Below are 17,991 nucleotides of genomic sequence, written 5' to 3' on the forward strand. Positions count from 1 at the left end.
GAAATGGTCCGTGCTGACCCAGTGGAACGAGTGTGCATTGGCTGCAAATTTCAGAAATGGCCTTTCTGAAGCCATTAAGAATGTGATGGTGGGTTTTCCCATTCCCACAGGTCTGAATGATTCCATGGCCCTGGCAATTCAAATCGACCGGCGGTTGCGGGAGCGCAAAACCGCAAATTCCCTCATGGTATTGTCTGAACAGGCACCTGATTTAATGCAATGTGATAGAATCCTGACTAGAAATGAGCGGAAAATTCATAGACGCCAGAATGGCTTGTGTTACTACTGTGGTGATTCTACACATGTTATCTCAGCATGCTCTAAACGTCTTACTAGGGTTGTTAGTCCTGTCGCCATTGGTAATTTGCAACCTAAATTTATTCTATCTGTAACTTTGATTTGCTCACTGTCATCGTATCCTGTCATGGCGTTTGTAGACTCAGGTGCTGCCCTGAGTCTGATGGATCTGTCATTTGCCAAGCGCTGCGGTTTTGTTCTGGAGCCATTAGAAAATCCTATCCCTCTTAGGGGTATTGATGCTACGCCTTTGGCAAAAAATAAACCGCAGTTTTGGACACAGGTTACCATGTGCATGACTCCCGAACATCGGGAGGTGATACGTTTTCTTGTTCTGCATAAGATGCATGATTTGGTTGTTTTGGGTTTGCCATGGTTACAGACCCATAATCCAGTCTTGGACTGGAAGGCAATGTCGGTGTCAAGTTGGGGCGGCCATGGAATTCATGGAGATTCCCTGCCCTTGTCTATTGCTTCTTCTACGCCCTCGGAAGTTCCGGCGTATTTGTCTGATTATCAGGATGTCTTCAGCGAGTCTAAGTCCAGTGCACTGCCTCCTCATAGGGAATGTGACTGTGCAATAGATTTGATTCCTGGCAGTAAGTTTCCTAAGGGGAGACTGTTTAATTTGTCGGTACCTGAACATACCGCGATGCGTTCATATATCAAGGAGTCTCTTGAGAAGGGGCATATCCGTCCTTCTTCTTCCCCTCTTGGTGCGGGATTCTTTTTTGTGGCCAAAAAGGACGGATCTTTGAGGCCTTGTATTGACTATTAGGGACACTGCGGCTTATGCCGCTGTCCCCTGACTGCTGCGCCTCCCCCTCTTTACTCTGGAACACGGTGATCTCCCTTTGAGTGAAGGCAAAAGGAATATGGGGTTAACTTCCCGAGCAGGGGGCGTGGCTTATTCCCTGCTCTTGGCGCCGGGAAGTACTGTGGCCACATCCGTCCCAGGACCCGGACCGTTTGGGGCTGCCGGACTATGGACCCGCTAGAGAGTGCGGTGAGGGACAGGATCGGCAGGGAAGGCAGCGCCTGGTTAGCAGCTTTGCTGGCCGGGAGCAGCTCCTTCCCTGCCGCGGTGCAGGCAGCGCCGCCGGAGGGTCGGCGCTCTGGCAGAGCTACCCGACCTCCGGCACGGCTGAGCCCGCCGGTAAATTCAAAAAGGAGCGCGCGCAGCGCTCGTGCGCGCGACTCTTCTGCGCTGGGCGCCAGGAAGTCTGGGGGAAGTGCTTTACAGCAGGTGGGGGAGACACAGGGGACGGCGTGGAGCGACATTAGTTTTATACCCCCTTCTGCCCCGGGGACACTGAGAGGGGGTTTAAGCCTGCAAACGCCAGCAGGGTCATCCGGAACTGCGCAGTTAATTAGAAACGACATGGGGGGGGTCCAGGGAACATCTGCTTCATCTCAGGATTCAGGCACAGCAGGGAGGGAGGCTGAGGCTCAGCAGGGGGGCATTCCTCCATTTTCAAGGAGCACAGGGGGAACTATGACTAATATGGACAGGAGCAAGGACACGGCAGCTGTAGCGCAGCAGCACGTGGGAACACATCACATAATATTGGCACAAGGTCAGCATAGTACGTACTCCCAGGCCAGTTTGGGGGGGGAATCACAATTTCCACCTTACCCACTCATATTCAGTACACCGGGTTCACAAGTACCGGGCGGGCAAATTAATCCCGCACAAGCGTCTGTAGGTGAACACCAGGACGCCTCAGCTTCGCATTCGCTGGGGGCAACCGGTGCTCCTGCCCCAATTCAGGGTGCTGGCACCCCGGCTCTGGATAATAGACAGAGTGCGGGTACCCGCTCCGCGCGCAGGTCATTATCCTCTTCATCATCATCCCCCAGAGAACATCGCAGAAGTGGACGTAGGAAGCGGGAGCGTCGCGTTAGCAGGCGGCGTTCTTATAGATCTAGATCCAGCCGGCATAGTAGACGATCTAGAGCCTCACGCTGGCGCTCGCCTTCTTCATCCGGTAGTTCATCAGGCAGATCACACAGGCAGGAATCTTCTCACCGCAGGTCTTTACATCATATGGAGCGTCAAGATACGGTAATTCCCGTGGCACGGGAGACAAGCGGTCCGGATATCGGTACACCTATTGGTGAGTACCCCTTTATCGGGGCATGGGGTGGGGAGAGAGCCAACACCAACCCTTCAGATACTGTAGCCAATACTATTGCAGGAAGCAGGATTTATGTCAATCCAACATTGCTGCAACCAGCCGGATTGCCCAGGCAACCTCCTCCCCCCCGCCCGGATGTGTATAAAGATGGCCTATTCTGTGGAGTTCCTCCTTTAGGGGCCCATTTGGATAGCGCCATTAAGGAACAAATTTGGTCCAACGATTTCATTGACATATGGTCTCTGGTTTCCACGGACCAACACTCGGTGGACAGGGAGAGGCGGTTGGGTGATAAAACTTACGAACGCAAGCCAAAAGTTGCAAAAACCATTAATAGCTGGTTGCAAGCTTTTGCGGTCATGGGCTGCGTTATGGGGGAAAGGCATCCCGAAAGATGCTCCGAGCTATTTATATACTTAGATAGCATTTATAATTCTTATAAAGCCCACGGCGGATCGGCTTGGTGGAAATATGATGAAGATTTCCGCCGTCGATTGGCCGCCAATCCTCAATTGGGCTGGGGTATGAAAGCCACAGATTCATGGCTTCGCTTAATGATGGCTCAGAGAACAACCCAATCCTTTCACGGGCCCGCTGCCGGGTCTAACAACAATGCGGCAGCAGCAGCCACTCGCAGACCAGGTTCATGCTGGTCATTCAACGAGGGGCACTGTAAATTCTATGGGCTATGCAAATATAGACATGAGTGTTCCTCGTGCGGAGGCCCCCACTCAGTGGCTAAATGCACACGTCCGCCCCAGAAAGCCACCTCCGGGAAAAACCCCTCTACAGGCGAGGTTAACGACGCCGGTGAGCGTAAAAAGAATGGGGCCATGGCTGGACAAATACCCCAATGAGTCGGCCGCGGCACAGCTGCGTGTCGGTTTCTCCTTTGGTTTCTTCATTCCTTTTAATTGGTCACCAATACCTCAATCATTCCCTAACTTACAATCAGCAAGGGAATTACCCAACGTACTAGCAGAGAAGCTGGGGAAGGAAATCAGTTTGGGTCATTTTCGCGGCCCTTTCAATTCCCCCCCTTTCCCTAACTTACGGGTTTCGCCCCTAGGTATAGTCCCCAAGAAAAGAAGTAGGTAAATACCGATTAATTCATCATCTTTCATATCCCAAGGGGAGGTCTGTCAACGATGGTATACCCAGCGAGGAAATTGCCGTTACTTATATTTCATTTGACAAAGCGGTTGACCTCGTTAGGAGTGCTGGACCGGGGGCCCTCATGGCCAAATCGGACATAGAGTCGGCTTTCCGCCTTCTCCCTGTACACCCGGATTGTCACCACTTACTCGGGGCAAAATTTGAGGACTTATACTATTACGACACATGTCTTCCCATGGGGTGTTCAATTTCCTGTTTTTATTTTGAGTTATTTAGCACTTTTTTAGAATGGGTTGCTCGCAAATTTACCCGGTTAACTGCCATCACACATTATCTTGATGATTTTTTGATAGTCGGTCCTGCGGGTTCAGATGTGTGTGCCACAGCCCTGGCCCAATTCGAAGATATCATGTCGCATTTTGGGGTCCCACTTTCCCCCGAGAAGACGGTAGGGCCGGTGTCAGTGATTACATTCCTTGGGATCGAAATTGACTCGATCGCCATGGAGTTTAGGTTACCAAAGGAGAAAATTGACAAGCTGTTGGATCTCATCAGAGGGTGTATATCAGTTGGTAAGGTCACATTAACTCAATTGCAATCTCTGCTTGGCTCCTTAAATTTCGCCTGTAGGGTCATGCCAACGGGCAGGATCTTCTCGCGCAGGTTGATGTTAGCCACGAGAGGGGTGAGTCAAAAACATCATAGAATCAGGATTACGTCACAGCTACGTTCTGATTTATACACATGGAAGCTGTTCCTCAGCAGTTACAATGGTAGGACTTGCTTTCAGGAGATTGAATGCTCTAACGTGGACTTGCGTATGTGGTTTGTATCGTCTAGCCGCACTGGTTTCAGCATTCGCTTTGGTGACAAATTGTGCAATGCCAATTGGCCTGCTTTCTGGATTTCCAGGAAGTGGAACGAGGACCCCACATTAATCGACCTCCTCCCTGTGGCGGCTGCCATGGAGGTCTGGGGTTCACAATTGGCCAACAAGCGTATCCGCTTACAACTTGGAACCATCAGCGGGGCTCACGCCATCAATTATCTAGCATCTCCTTCATCGTTGGTTCTAGATCTGATTAGGTTCATAGTGTTGAAATGCTTAACGTTTAATGTTTGGTTAAAAGCGGATGTACGAACCGTTAGCAATGAAAATGTCTGTGGTTCATTAACTGAGTTTTACTCGCAGGATTTACGGGACCGACGTCTTCAGGAACCCTTGGAGGAAGTAGACTGCCCGCATTCGATCTGGGATGTCCTGGGGACCTGATGCCATTGATACAGTCATCGATAGCCCCATCGACTTGGAAAGCCTATGGTAAGGCGTGGGAGGAGTGGTGTTCTTTAGCAGACGGTAAATCGGTGGGGTCTTCGGAGGATGCTCGAATGCAGGTGACAATGGCATTTTTGTCAAAAATGCATGCCATGGGAGTATCTGGTTCAGTAGCGCGTAACCGCGTGTCAGCTTTAGCATTTCATTTCAAGCTGCGGGGTTGGCCGGATTCTACGAAACACTTCCTAATCAGTCAAATACTGAAAGGATGGCAACGGACGGACAAACACGGCGACAACAGGCGTCCAATATCCTTTGAATTGCTAGTTAGTATGGTTAAAGCTTCGGGATCCGTCTGCGACTCTAAATACGAGGCTGCTCTAATAGCGGCGGCTTTTGGCCTAGCATTCTTCGGGGCCATGCGGGTTAGTGAGATCGTTCCTACTGCTCTGTCTAAACCGGATGGCCTTAAGCGGGAGGATATACTAATTTGCGATGATGGTTTAAGGGTTAGAATATGCAAATCCAAAACTGATCAGGACGGCAGGGGTACTTGGTTCCCAATATTTGCCATTCACAATGCCTTATGCCCATTGACGTTAATCAGGAATTATATGCAATTTAGGAAGGACGGTTCCCAATTTTTCGTTCATGAGAATGGGCTCCCCCTATTGTCGGGTCAATTCTTAGCTGTTATGAGACGAACGTTATCACTATTGGGTTTGCCCGCGTCAGAATTTGGGACTCACTCATTCCGGATAGGTGCAGCAACAGAAGCATCTAGAGCGGGGTTATTTGAATCAGAGATTCAAAGGGTGGGCAGGTGGAAATCCCGCTGTTTTGCCAGATACATCAGGCCTGATTTAGTATTATAAAGCTTTGGTGGTTTCGGCACCATATCCGGGATCCAGTTTGATACTTTATTGGGGAACGTCCTGGGTTGTTGGGTTATTGGTTGTTGGCTGACTGTGCATTTTATTTCTAGATGGTGTGCGTCCGAGCGTTTGGATAGTGGGCCATTCATATATTTACTGGGCTGCACGACGTGCCGAGGCGTGCCCAGGAGGGCGTTCTCTGGGATTACACGACGTCGACGTGATATGGCGTGGTTTGAGAGGCATGATGTGGTCCCAAGTCCTTCCGGAGATTGTTCACATTTCTCGGATGGCTTCATCCCCCACCATCGTGGTTATTCATGCCGGAGGAAATGACCTGGCTTCTTTCTCGTTGGTTGAGCTACTTACACTGATCAGATCGGACATGGACAAGTTCCCGATGTTCTTCCCGTTAATGCGTCTAGTGTGGTCCGAAATAATCCCAAGGCTGGTCTGGCGAGGTGCCAGAGAATTGAATGCTATGGAGAGATCCAGACGTACGCTTAATCAGAGGATATCACGATTCGTAAGATTCAAGAACGGGGTAGTTGTTCGTCACCATCGGCTGGAGGGGGACAACTCCGGTTTTCTCCTTCCAGATGGAGTCCATTTGAATGAGGCGGGTTTAGATATTTTCCTCAACGGCATTAGAGAAGGAGTGGTTCAGGCGATGCATTCCTTGGGGGGGTCGTAGCTCTTGTTATTCGCTCCTCCTTGGCGGAAGGGTGAAGTTTATTGGTGGTGAAGTTACCTGCCCGGGAGTCCGGTTGGCAGTTATCTCCCTACACCCATTGGTTGGCATACAGTGCCTGTTTTGAGCTGCGACCAAAAAATTATTTACCCAAAGGAAAAGATGGAAATGATATGATTATATTTCCCAATAAAAGTTTTAAAGTTTATTACAGTTGTGGTGTGTTCACTTAACGGGAGCAAACGATCATGGGTCGCAGCAGTCTTAGGGACACTGCGGCTTATGCCGCTGTCCCCTGACTGCTGCGCCTCCCCCTCTTTACTCTGGAACACGGTGATCTCCCTTTGAGTGAAGGCAAAAGGAATATGGGGTTAACTTCCCGAGCAGGGGGCGTGGCTTATTCCCTGCTCTTGGCGCCGGGAAGTACTGTGGCCACATCCGTCCCAGGACCCGGACCGTTTCCCGCCCTCCCTCCCCTGTTTATTAAGATGAGCTTTCAGTTGCAGCTGCGGAAGGGTGAAGTTTATTGGTGGTGAAGTTACCTGCCCGGGAGTCCGGTTGGCAGTTATCTCCCTACACCCATTGGTTGGCATACAGTGCCTGTTTTGAGCTGCGACCAAAAAATTATTTACCCAAAGGAAAAGATGGAAATGATATGATTATATTTCCCAATAAAAGTTTTAAAGTTTATTACAGTTGTGGTGTGTTCACTTAACGGGAGCAAACGATCATGGGTCGCAGCAGTCTCGGCTTTTAAACAAGATCACTGTCAAATTTCAGTATCCTTTGCCGCTGTTGTCAGACTTGTTTGCCCGAATTAAAGGTGCCAAGTGGTTCACCAAGATAGACCTTCGTGGTGCGTACAACCTTGTGCGCATTAAGCAAGGCGATGAATGGAAAACCGCATTCAATACGCCCGAAGGTCATTTTGAGTACTTGGTGATGCCATTTGGGCTCTCTAATGCACCTTCAGTTTTTCAGTCCTTCATGCATGACATTTTCCGGAAGTATCTGGATAAAGTTTTGATTGTTTATCTGGATGATATTCTGTTTTTTTCTGATGATTGGGACTCGCATGTGGAGCAGGTCAGGATGGTTTTTAAGATTTTGCGTGAAAATTCTTTGTTTGTTAAAGGCTCAAAGTGTCTCTTTGGTGTACAGAGGGTTCCCTTTTTGGGGTTCATTTTTTCCCCTTCTGCTGTGGAGATGGACCCAGTCAAGGTCCGAGCTATTCATGATTGGACTCAACCCTCGTCAGTTAAGAGTCTTCAGAAGTTCTTGGGTTTTGCTAACTTCTACCGTCGTTTTATCGCAAATTTTTCTAGCGTTGTTAAACCATTGACGGATATGACCAAGAAAGGCTCTGATGTAGCTAACTGGGCTCCTGCTGCCGTGGAGGCTTTCCAGGAGTTGAAACGCCGGTTTACTTCGGCGCCTGTTTTGTGCCAACCTGACACCTCACTTCCCTTTCAGGTGGAGGTGGATGCTTCGGAGATTGGGGCAGGGGCCGTTTTGTCGCAGAGAGGCCCTGGTTGCTCTACTATGAGACCTTGTGCCTTTTTCTCCAGGAAGTTTTCGCCGGCAGAGCGAAATTATGATGTGGGCAATCGGGAGTTGTTGGCCATGAAGTGGGCATTTGAGGAGTGGCGTCATTGGCTCGAGGGTGCTAAGCATCGTGTGGTGGTCTTGACTGATCACAAAAATCTGATGTATCTCGAGTCTGCTAAACGCCTGAATCCTAGACATGCCCGCTGGTCATTGTTTTTCTCCCGTTTTGACTTTGTGGTCTCGTATTTACCAGGTTCTAAGAATGTGAAGGCCGATGCTCTGTCTAGGAGCTTTGTGCCTGATGCTCCTGGAGTCGCTGAACCTGTGGGTATTCTCAAGGAAGGAGTTATCTTGTCAGCTATTTCTCCTGATCTGCGGCGTGTGTTGCAGAGATTTCAGGCTGGTAGGCCTGACTCTTGTCCATCTGACAGATTGTTTGTGCCTGCTAAATGGACCAGCAGAGTCATTTCCGAGGTTCATTCCTCAGTGTTGGCAGGGCACCCGGGAATTTTTGGCACCAGAGATCTGGTGGCCAGGTCCTTTTGGTGGCCTTCCTTGTCAAGGGATGTGCGGTCATTTGTGCAGTCCTGTGGAACTTGTGCTTGAGCTAAGCCTTGCTGTTCTCGTGCCAGCGGGTTGCTCTTGCCCTTGCCTGTCCCGAAGAGACCTTGGACACACATCTCTATGGATTTCATTTCTGATCTTCCGGTGTCTCAGGGCATGTCTGTCATCTGGGTGATATGTGATCGTTTCTCCAAGATGGTCCATTTGGTTCCTTTGCCTAAGCTGCCCTCCTCTTCTGATCTGGTTCCTGTGTTCTTCCAGAACGTGGTTCGTTTGCACGGCATTCCTGAGAATATTGTGTCGGACAGAGGATCCCAGTTTGTTTCCAGGTTCTGGCGATCCTTTTGTGGTAGGATGGGCATTGATTTGTCGTTTTCGTCCGCTTTTCATCCCCAGACTAACGGACAAACGGAGCGAACTAATCAGACTCTGGAGGCTTATTTGAGGTGTTTTGTCTCTTCTGATCAGGATGATTGGGTGACCTTCTTGCCGTTGGCTGAATTTGCCCTTAATAATCGGGCTAGTTCCGCCACCTTGGTTTCGCCATTTTTCTGCAACTCTGGTTTCCATCCTCGTTTTTCCTCGGGACATGTGGAGCCTTCTGACTGTCCTGGGGTGGATTCTGTGGTGGATAGGTTGCAGCGGATCTGGAGTCATGTGGTGGACAACTTGAAGTTGTCACAGGAGAAGGCTCAGCGTTTTGCCAACCGCCGCCGCGGTGTGGGTCCCCGACTTCGCGTTGGGGATTTGGTATGGCTGTCTTCTCGATTTGTTCCTATGAAGGTCTCCTCTCCCAAATTTAAGCCTCGCTTCATTGGTCCTTACAAGATATTGGAAATCCTTAATCCTGTATCCTTTCGCCTGGATCTTCCAGTGTCGTTTGCCATTCACAACGTATTTCATAGGTCCTTGTTGCGGCGGTACGTTGTGCCTGTGGTCCCTTCTGCTGAGCCTCCTGCTCCGGTGTTGGTTGAGGGCGAGTTGGAGTACGTGGTGGAGAAGATCTTAGATTCTCGTCTCTCCAGGCGGAGGCTTCAGTACCTGGTCAAGTGGAAGGGCTATGGTCAGGAGGATAATTCCTGGGTGGTCGCCTCTGATGTGCATGCGGCCGATTTGGTTCGTGCCTTTCACACCGCTCATCCTGATCGCCCTGGTGGTCTTGGTGAGGGTTCGGTGACCCCTCACTAAGGGGGGGTACTGTTGTGAATTTACCTTTTTGGCTCCCTCTAGTGGTTACTAGTGATTTGACTCTGGGAATGTCTGCCATCCCTTGTATGCTCACCTGGGTCGTTAGGTCAGGGGTGTTGCTATATAAGCTCCCTGGACCTTCAGTTCAATGCCTGGCAACGTTGTAATCAGAGCTAATCTGTTGTGCTCTTGTCTACTGATCCTGGTTCCTGCTAGATTAAGCTAAGTCTGCTTTCTTGCTTTTTGCTATTTGTTTTGTTTGCATTTTTGTCCAGCTTGTACATAATCTGTATCCTTACCTTGCTGGAAGCTCTAGGGAGGCTGGAGTTCTCCCCCCGGGCCGTTAGACGGTTCGGGGGTTCTTGAATTTCCAGTGTGGATTTTTGATAGGGTTTTTGTTGACCATATAAGTTATCTTACTACATTCTGCTATTAGTAAGTGGGCCTCTCTTTGCTAAACCTAGTTCATCTCTGTGTTTGTCATTTCCTCTTACCTCACCGTTATTATTTGTGGGGGGCTTGTATCCAACTTTTGGGGTCTATTCTCTGGAGGCAAGAGAGGTCTTTGTTTTCCTCTTCTAGGGGTAGTTAGTCCTCCGGCTGGCGCGAGACATCTAGCGACCAACGTAGGCATGTTCCCCGGCTACTTCTAGTGTTGGCGTTAGGAGTAGATATATGGTCAACCCAGTTACCACTGCCCTATGAGCTGGATTTTTGTACTTTGCAGACTTACTTGTTCCTCTGAGACCCTCGCCATTGGGGTCATAACAGTTCCCACATCCTTTGTCCTTCCCTCACTCCCTGCACTCAATTCTTAACACATTTTCATTCATTATTCAGTCTTCACTTCCATCTCCTACAATCTCTACTTCCACTCCACTCATTATCCACACACTCACCCTCCCAATCACAATACACCTACTCACTTTTTTATTTTAGTTATTTACTATACATAATAACAATGCATAATTTATATTATCTTATTTACTTTACCCATGGCTTTCATTTGTAACTCCATTATTTATTTCAAGCATTGTTTTAACCCCTTCATGACCCAGCCTATTTTGGCCTTAATGACCTTGCCGATTTTTGCAATTCTGACCAGTGTCCCTTTATGAGGTAATAACTCAGGAACGCTTCAACGGATCCTAGCGATTCTGAGATTGTTTTTTCGTGACATATTGGGCTTCATGTTAGTGGTAAACTTAGGTCGATAATTTCTGAGTTTATTTGTGAAAAAAACGGAAATTTGGCAAAAATTGTAAAAATTTCGCAATTTTCACATTTTGAATTTTTATTCTGTTAAACCAGAGAGTTATGTGATACAAAATAGTTAATAAATAACATTTCCCACATGTCTACTTTACATCAGCACAATTTTGGAAAGAAATTTTTTTTTTGCTAGGAAGTTATAAGGGTTAAAATTTGACCAGTGATTTCTCATTTTTACAACAAAATTTACAAAACCATTTTTTTTAGGGACCACATCACATTTGAAGTCAGTTTGAGGGTTCTGTATGGCTGAAAATACCCAAAAGTGACACCATTCTAAAAACTGCACCCCTCAAGGTGCTCAAAACCACATTCAAGAAGTTTATTAACCCTTCAGGTGTTTCACAGCAGCAGAAGCAACATGGAAGTAAAAAATGAACATTTAACTTTTTAGTCACAAAAATGATTTTTAGCGAAAATTTTTTTATTTTCCCAAGGGTAAAAGGAGAAACTGGACCACGAACGTTGTTGTCCAATTTGTCCTGAGTACGCTGATACCTCATATGTGGGGGTAAACCACTGTTTGGGCGCACGGCAGGGCTCGGAAGGGAAGGAGCGCCATTTGACTTTTTCAATGAAAAATTGGCTCCAGTCTTTAGCGGACACCATGTCGCGTTTGGAGAGCCCCCGTGTGCCTAAACATTGGAGCTCCCCCACAAGTGACCCCATTTTGGAAACTAGACCCCCCAAGGAACTTATCTAGAAGCATAGTGAGCACTTTAAACCCCCAGGTGCTTCACAAATTGATCCGTAAAAATTAAACAGTACTTTTTTTTCACAAAAAAATTATTTTAGCCTCAGTTTTTTCATTTTCACATGGGTAACAGGATAAAATGGATCCTAAAATTTGTTGGACAACTTCTCCTGAGTACGCCGATACCTCACATGTGGGGGTAAACCACTGTTTGGGCACATGGTAAGGCTCGGAAGGGAAGGAGCGCCATTTGACTTTTTGAATGAAAAATTATCTCCATCGCTAGCAGACACCATGTCACGTTTGGAGAGCCCCTGTGTGCCTAAACATTGGAGCTCCCCCACAATTGACCCCATTTTGGAAACTAGACCCCCCAAGGAACTTATCTAGAAGCATAGTGAGCACTTTAAACCCCCAGGTGCTTCACAAATTGATCCGTAAAAATGAAAAAGTACTTTTTTTTCACACAAAATTTCTTTTAGCCTCAATTTTTTCATTTTCACATGGGCAACAGGATAAAATGGATCCTAAAATTTGTTGGGCAATTTCTCCTGAGTACGCCGATACCTCATATGTGGGGGTAAACCACTGTTTGGGTGCACGGCAAGGCTCGGAAGGGGAGGCGTGCCATTTGACTTTTTGAATGGAAAATTAGCTCCAATCGTTAGCGGACACCATGTCGCGTTTGGAGAGCCCCTGTGTGCCTAAACATTGGAGCTCCCCTACAAGTGACCCCATTTTGGAAACTAGACCCCCCAAGGAACTTATCTAGATGCATAGTGAGCACTTATAACCCCCAGGTGCTTCACAGAAGTTTATAACGCAGAGCCATCAAAATAAAAAATACTTTTTCTTTCCTCAAAAATGATTTTTAGCCCAGAATTTTTTATTTTCCCAAGGGTAATAGGAGAAATTGGACCCCAAGTGTTGTTGTCCAGTTTGTCCTGAGTACGATGATACCCCATATGTGGGGGTAAACCACTGTTTGGGCGCACCGCAGGGCTCGGAAGGGAAGGCACGCCATTTGGCTTTTTGAATGGAAAATTAGCTCCAATCATTAGCGGACACCATGTCGCGTTTGGAGAGCCCCTGTGTGCCTAAACATTGGAGCTCCCGCACAAGTGACCCCATTTTGGAAACTAGACCCCCCAAGGAACTTATCTAGAAGCATAGTGAGCACTTTGAACCCCCAAGTGCTTCACAGAAGTTTATAACGCAGAGCCATGAAAATAAAAAATAATTTTTCTTTTCTCAAAAATGATTTTTTAGCCCACAATTTTCTATTTTCCCAAGGGTAACAGGAGAAATTGGACCCCAAAAGTTGTTGTCCAGTTTCTCCTGACTACGCTGATACCCCATATGTGGGGGTAAACCACTGTTTTGGCACACGTCGGGGTTTGGAAGGGAAGTAGTGACGTTTTGAAATGCAGACTTTGATGGAATGCTCTGCGGGCGTCAGGTTGCGTTTGTAGAGCCCCTGATGTGCCTAAACAGTAGGAACTCCCCACAAATGACTCCATTTTGGAAACTAGACCCCCAAGGGAACTTATCTAGATGTGTGGTGAGCACTTTGAACCCCCAAGTGCTTCACAGAAGTTTATAACGCAGAGACGTGAAAATAATAAATGTGTTTCCTTTCCTCAAAAATATTTTTTTAGCCCAGAATTTTTTATTTTTGCAAGGGTAACAGGAGAAATTTGACCCCAAAAGTTGTTGTCCAGTTTCTCCTGAGTACGCTGATACCCCATATGTGGGGGTAAACCACTGTTTGGGCACATGCCGGGGCTCGGAAGGGAAGTAGTGACGTTTTGGAATGTGTTGTGAATTTGCGTTTTGCTCCCTCTAGTGGTCATTAGTGATTTGACACTGGAGCTTCTGTCTTCTCCTATATGCTCACCTGGGCCGTTAGTTCAGGGGCGTTGCTATATAAGCTCTCTGGACCTTCAGTTCTATGCCTGGCATCGTTGAAATCAGAGCTAATCTGTTGTGCTCTTGTGTACTGATCCTGGTTCCTGCTTGTTAAAGCTAAGTCTCTTCCTTGCTTTTTGCTTTTGTTTTGTTTTGTATTTTTGTCCAGCTTGTTCCAATCTGTATCCTGACCTTTGCTGGAAGCTCTAGGGGGCTGGTGTTCTCCCCCCGGACCGTTAGACGGTTCGGGGGTTCTTGAATCTCCAGCGTGGATTTTTATAGGGTTTTTGTTGACCAAATAAGTTATCTTGCTTTATTCTGCTATTAGTAAGCTGGCCTCTCTTTGCTGAACCTGGTTCATTTCTGTGTTTGTCATTTCCTCTTACCTCACCGTTATTATTTGTGGGGGGCTTGTATCTTGCTTTGGGGTCCCTTTCTCTGGAGGCAAGAGAGGTCTTTGTTTTCTTCTCCTAGGGGTAGTTAGATTCTCCGGCTGGCGCGAGTCATCTAGCGATCACCGTAGGCATGATCCCCGGCTACTTCTAGTGTTGGTGTTAGGAGTAGATATTTGGTCGACCCAGTTACCACTGCCCTATGAGCTGGATTTTTGTATCTCGCAGACTTACACGTACCTCTGAGACCCTGTCCACTGGGGTCATAATAGTATGCCAGGCCAGTATTGAATGTTTGATGCATTGCAGAAGTGGGATTATAAGAAAGAAAATTTTGAGGTTTTTTTTTCTCTCTCATTTTTTTTTTTTTTTTCTTTTCCCCTTTACCTCAGAGTGGCTTAAGCTTGCTGCAGACATGAATGTCCAGACCTTGATTACAAGTGTGGACCAGCTTGCTGCTCGTGTGCAGGGTATACAAGATTATGTTATCAGAAATCCTAGGTCTGAACCCAAGATACCGATTCCTGAACCGTTTTCAGGAGACCGATTTAAGTTTAGGAATTTCAGGGATAATTGTAAATTGTTTTTGTCCCTGAGACCCTGTTCGTCTGGAGACTCTGCTCAACAAGTAAAAATTGTTATTTCATTCTTACGGGGTGACCCTCAAGATTGGGCTTTTTCGTTGGCGCCAGGAGATCCGGCATTGGCTGATATTGATGCGTTTTTTCTGGCGCTCGGTTTACTTTATGAGGAACCCAATCTTGAGATTCAGGCTGAAAAAGCCTTGCTGGCTATGTCTCAGGGCCAGGACGAGGCTGAAGTGTATTGCCAAAAATTTCGGAAATGGTCCGTGCTGACACATTGGAACGAGTGTGCACTGGCTGCTAATTTTAGAAATGGCCTTTCTGAAGCCATTAAGAATGTTATGGTGGGTTTTCCTATTCCCACAGGTCTGAGTGATGCCATGGCCCTGGCTATTCAAATTGACCGGCGGTTGTGGGAGCGCAAAACCGCAAATTCCCTCATGGTGTTGTCTGAACGGACACCTGATTTGATGCAATGTGATAGAAAAACCGCAAATTCCCTCATGGTGTTGTCTGAACGGACACCTGATTTGATGCAATGTGATAGAATCCTGACTAGAAATGAGAGGAAAATTCATAGACGCCGGAATGGCTTGTGCTACTACTGTGGTGATTCTACACATGTTATCTCAGCATGCTCTAAACGTATAACTAAGGTTGTTAGTCCTGTCACCGTTGGTAATTTGCATCCTAAGTTTATTCTGTCTGTAACTTTGATTTGCTCACTGTCATCTTATCCTGTCATGGCGTTTGTAGATTCAGGTGCTGCCCTGAGTCTTATGGATCTCTCATTTGCTAAGCGCTGTGGTTTTATTCTTGAACCATTAGAAAATCCTATACCTCTTAGGGGTATTGATGCTACGCCATTAGCAGAAAATAAACCGCAGTATTGGACACAGGTTACCATGTGCATGACTCCTGAACACCGCGAGGTGATACGTTTTCTTGTTTTGCATAAAATGCATGATGTGGTTGTTTTGGGGCTGCCATGGTTACAGACCCATAATCCAGTCCTGGACTGGAAGGCTATGTCAGTGTCAAGTTGGGGCTGTCGTGGTATTCATGAGGATTCCCTGCCTGTGTCTATTGCTTCTTCTACGCCTTCGGAAGTTCCGGAGTATTTGTATGATTATCAGGATGTCTTTAGCGAGTCCAGGTCCAGTGCATTGCCTCCTCATAGGGAATGTGACTGTGCAATAGATTTGATTCCAGGCAGTAAATTTCCTAAGGGAAGACTGTTTAATCTGTCGGTACCTGAACATACCGCTATGCGTTCATATATCAAGGAGTCTCTGGAGAAAGGACACATCCGTCCATCTTCTTCCCCTCTTGGTGCGGGATTCTTTTTTGTGGCTAAAAAGGACGGATCTTTGAGGCCTTGTATTGACTATCGGCTTTTAAATAAGATCACTGTCAAATTTCAGTATCCTTTGCCGCTGTTGTCTGACTTGTTTGCCCGGATTAAAGGTGCCAAATGGTTCACCAAGATAGACCTTCGTGGTGCGTACAACCTTGTGCGCATTAAGCAAGGTGATGAATGGAAAACCGCATTCAATACGCCCGAAGGTCATTTTGAGTACTTGGTAATGCCTTTTGGGCTCTCTAATGCCCCTTCAGTTTTTCAGTCCTTTATGCATGACATTTTTCGGAACTATCTGGATAAATTTTTGATCATTTATCTGGATGATATTCTGGTTTTTTCTGATAATTGGGACTCGCATGTGGAGCAGGTCAGGATGGTCTTTAAAATTTTGCGTGAAAATTCTTTGTTTGTCAAGGGCTCAAAGTGTCTTTTTGGTGTACAGAAGGTTCCCTTTTTGGGGTTCATTTTTTCCCCTTCTGCTGTGGAGATGGACCCAGTCAAGGTCCGAGCTATTCTTGATTGGACTCAGCCCTCGTCAGTTAAGAGTCTTCAGAAGTTCTTAGGTTTCGCTAACTTCTACCGTCGTTTTATCGCTAATTTTTCTAGCATTGTGAAACCTTTGACGGATTTGACCAAGAAGGGCTCCGATGTGGCTAATTGGGCTCCTGCTGCCGTGGAGGCTTTCCAGGAGTTGAAACGTCGGTTTACTTCAGCGCTTGTTTTGTGCCAGCCTGATGTCTCGCTTCCCTTTCAGGTTGAGGTGGATGCTTCAGAGATTGGAGCAGGGGCCGTTTTGTCGCAGAGAGGCCCTGGTTGCTCTGTTATGAGACCTTGCGCCTTTTTCTCTAGGAAGTTTTCGCCTGCTGAGCGAAATTATGATGTGGGCAATCGGGAGTTGTTGGCCATGAAATGGGCATTTGAGGAGTGGCGTCATTGGCTCGAGGGTGCTAAGCATCGTGTGGTGGTCTTGACTGATCACAAAAATCTGATGTATCTCGAGTCTGCTAAACGCCTGAATCCTAGACAGGCCCGCTGGTCATTGTTTTTCTCCCGTTTTGACTTCGTTGTCTCGTATTTACCAGGTTCAAAGAATGTGAAGGCCGATGCTCTTTCCAGGAGCTTTGTGCCTGATGCTCCTGGAGTCGCTGAACCTGTTGGTATTCTTAAGGATGGAGTTATCTTGTCAGCTATTTCTCCAGATCTGCGACGTGTGTTGCAGAGATTTCAGGCTGATAGGCCTGATTCTTGTCCACCTGACCGACTGTTTGTGCCTGATAAGTGGACCAGCAGAGTCATTTCCGAGGTTCATTCCTCGGTGTTGGCAGGTCACCCAGGAATTTTTGGCACCAGAGATCTGGTGGCCAGATCCTTTTGGTGGCCTTCCTTGTCAAGGGATGTGCGGTCATTTGTACAGTCCTGTGGGACTTGTGCTCGAGCTAAGCCATGCTGTTCTCGTGCCAGCGGGTTGCTCTTGCCCTTGCCTGTCCCTAAGAGACCTTGGACACATATCTCCATGGATTTCATTTCTGATCTTCCGGTGTCTCAAGGCATGTCTGTTATCTGGGTGATATGTGATCGCTTCTCCAAGATGGTCCATTTGGTTCCTTTGCCTAAGCTGCCTTCCTCTTCCGATCTGGTTCCTGTGTTTTTCCAGAACGTGGTTCGTTTGCACGGCATCCCTGAGAATATTGTGTCAGACAGAGGATCCCAGTTCGTTTCCAGATTCTGGCGATCCTTTTGTAGTAGGACGGGCATTGATTTGTCGTTTTCGTCTGCTTTCCATCCTCAGACTAATGGACAGACGGAGCGAACTAATCAGACTTTGGAGGCTTATTTGAGGTGTTTTGTCTCTGCTGATCAGGACGATTGGGTGACCTTCTTGCCGTTGGCTGAGTTTGCCCTTAATAATCGGGCTAGTTCCGCCACTTTGGTTTCGCCGTTTTTCTGCAACTCTGGTTTCCACCCTCGTTTTTCTTCGGGTCATGTGGAACCTTCTGACTGTCCTGGGGTGGATTCTGTGGTGGATAGGTTGCAGCGGATCTGGAATCTTGTGGTGGACAACTTGAAGTTGTCACAGGAGAGGGC

General features: G+C 47.4%; 1 protein-coding gene across 1 annotated transcript; it reads left to right on the forward strand.

Moving 5' to 3' along the window:
* The first annotated feature begins 1,790 nt into the window (after positions 1–1,790).
* Positions 1,791–7,119, forward strand: LOC143775015 (uncharacterized). The gene is made up of 3 exons (XM_077262834.1): positions 1,791–2,414; positions 4,744–4,872; positions 5,813–7,119. The coding sequence occupies exons 1-3, from the start codon at positions 1,793–1,795 to the stop codon at positions 6,394–6,396; spliced, it is 1,335 nt and encodes a 444-aa protein (XP_077118949.1). The 5' UTR covers positions 1,791–1,792; the 3' UTR covers positions 6,397–7,119.
* The last annotated feature ends 10,872 nt before the right edge of the window (positions 7,120–17,991 follow it).

This window comes from Ranitomeya variabilis, chromosome 5, assembly GCF_051348905.1.
Source record: "Ranitomeya variabilis isolate aRanVar5 chromosome 5, aRanVar5.hap1, whole genome shotgun sequence".
NCBI lineage: Eukaryota > Metazoa > Chordata > Amphibia > Anura > Dendrobatidae > Ranitomeya > Ranitomeya variabilis.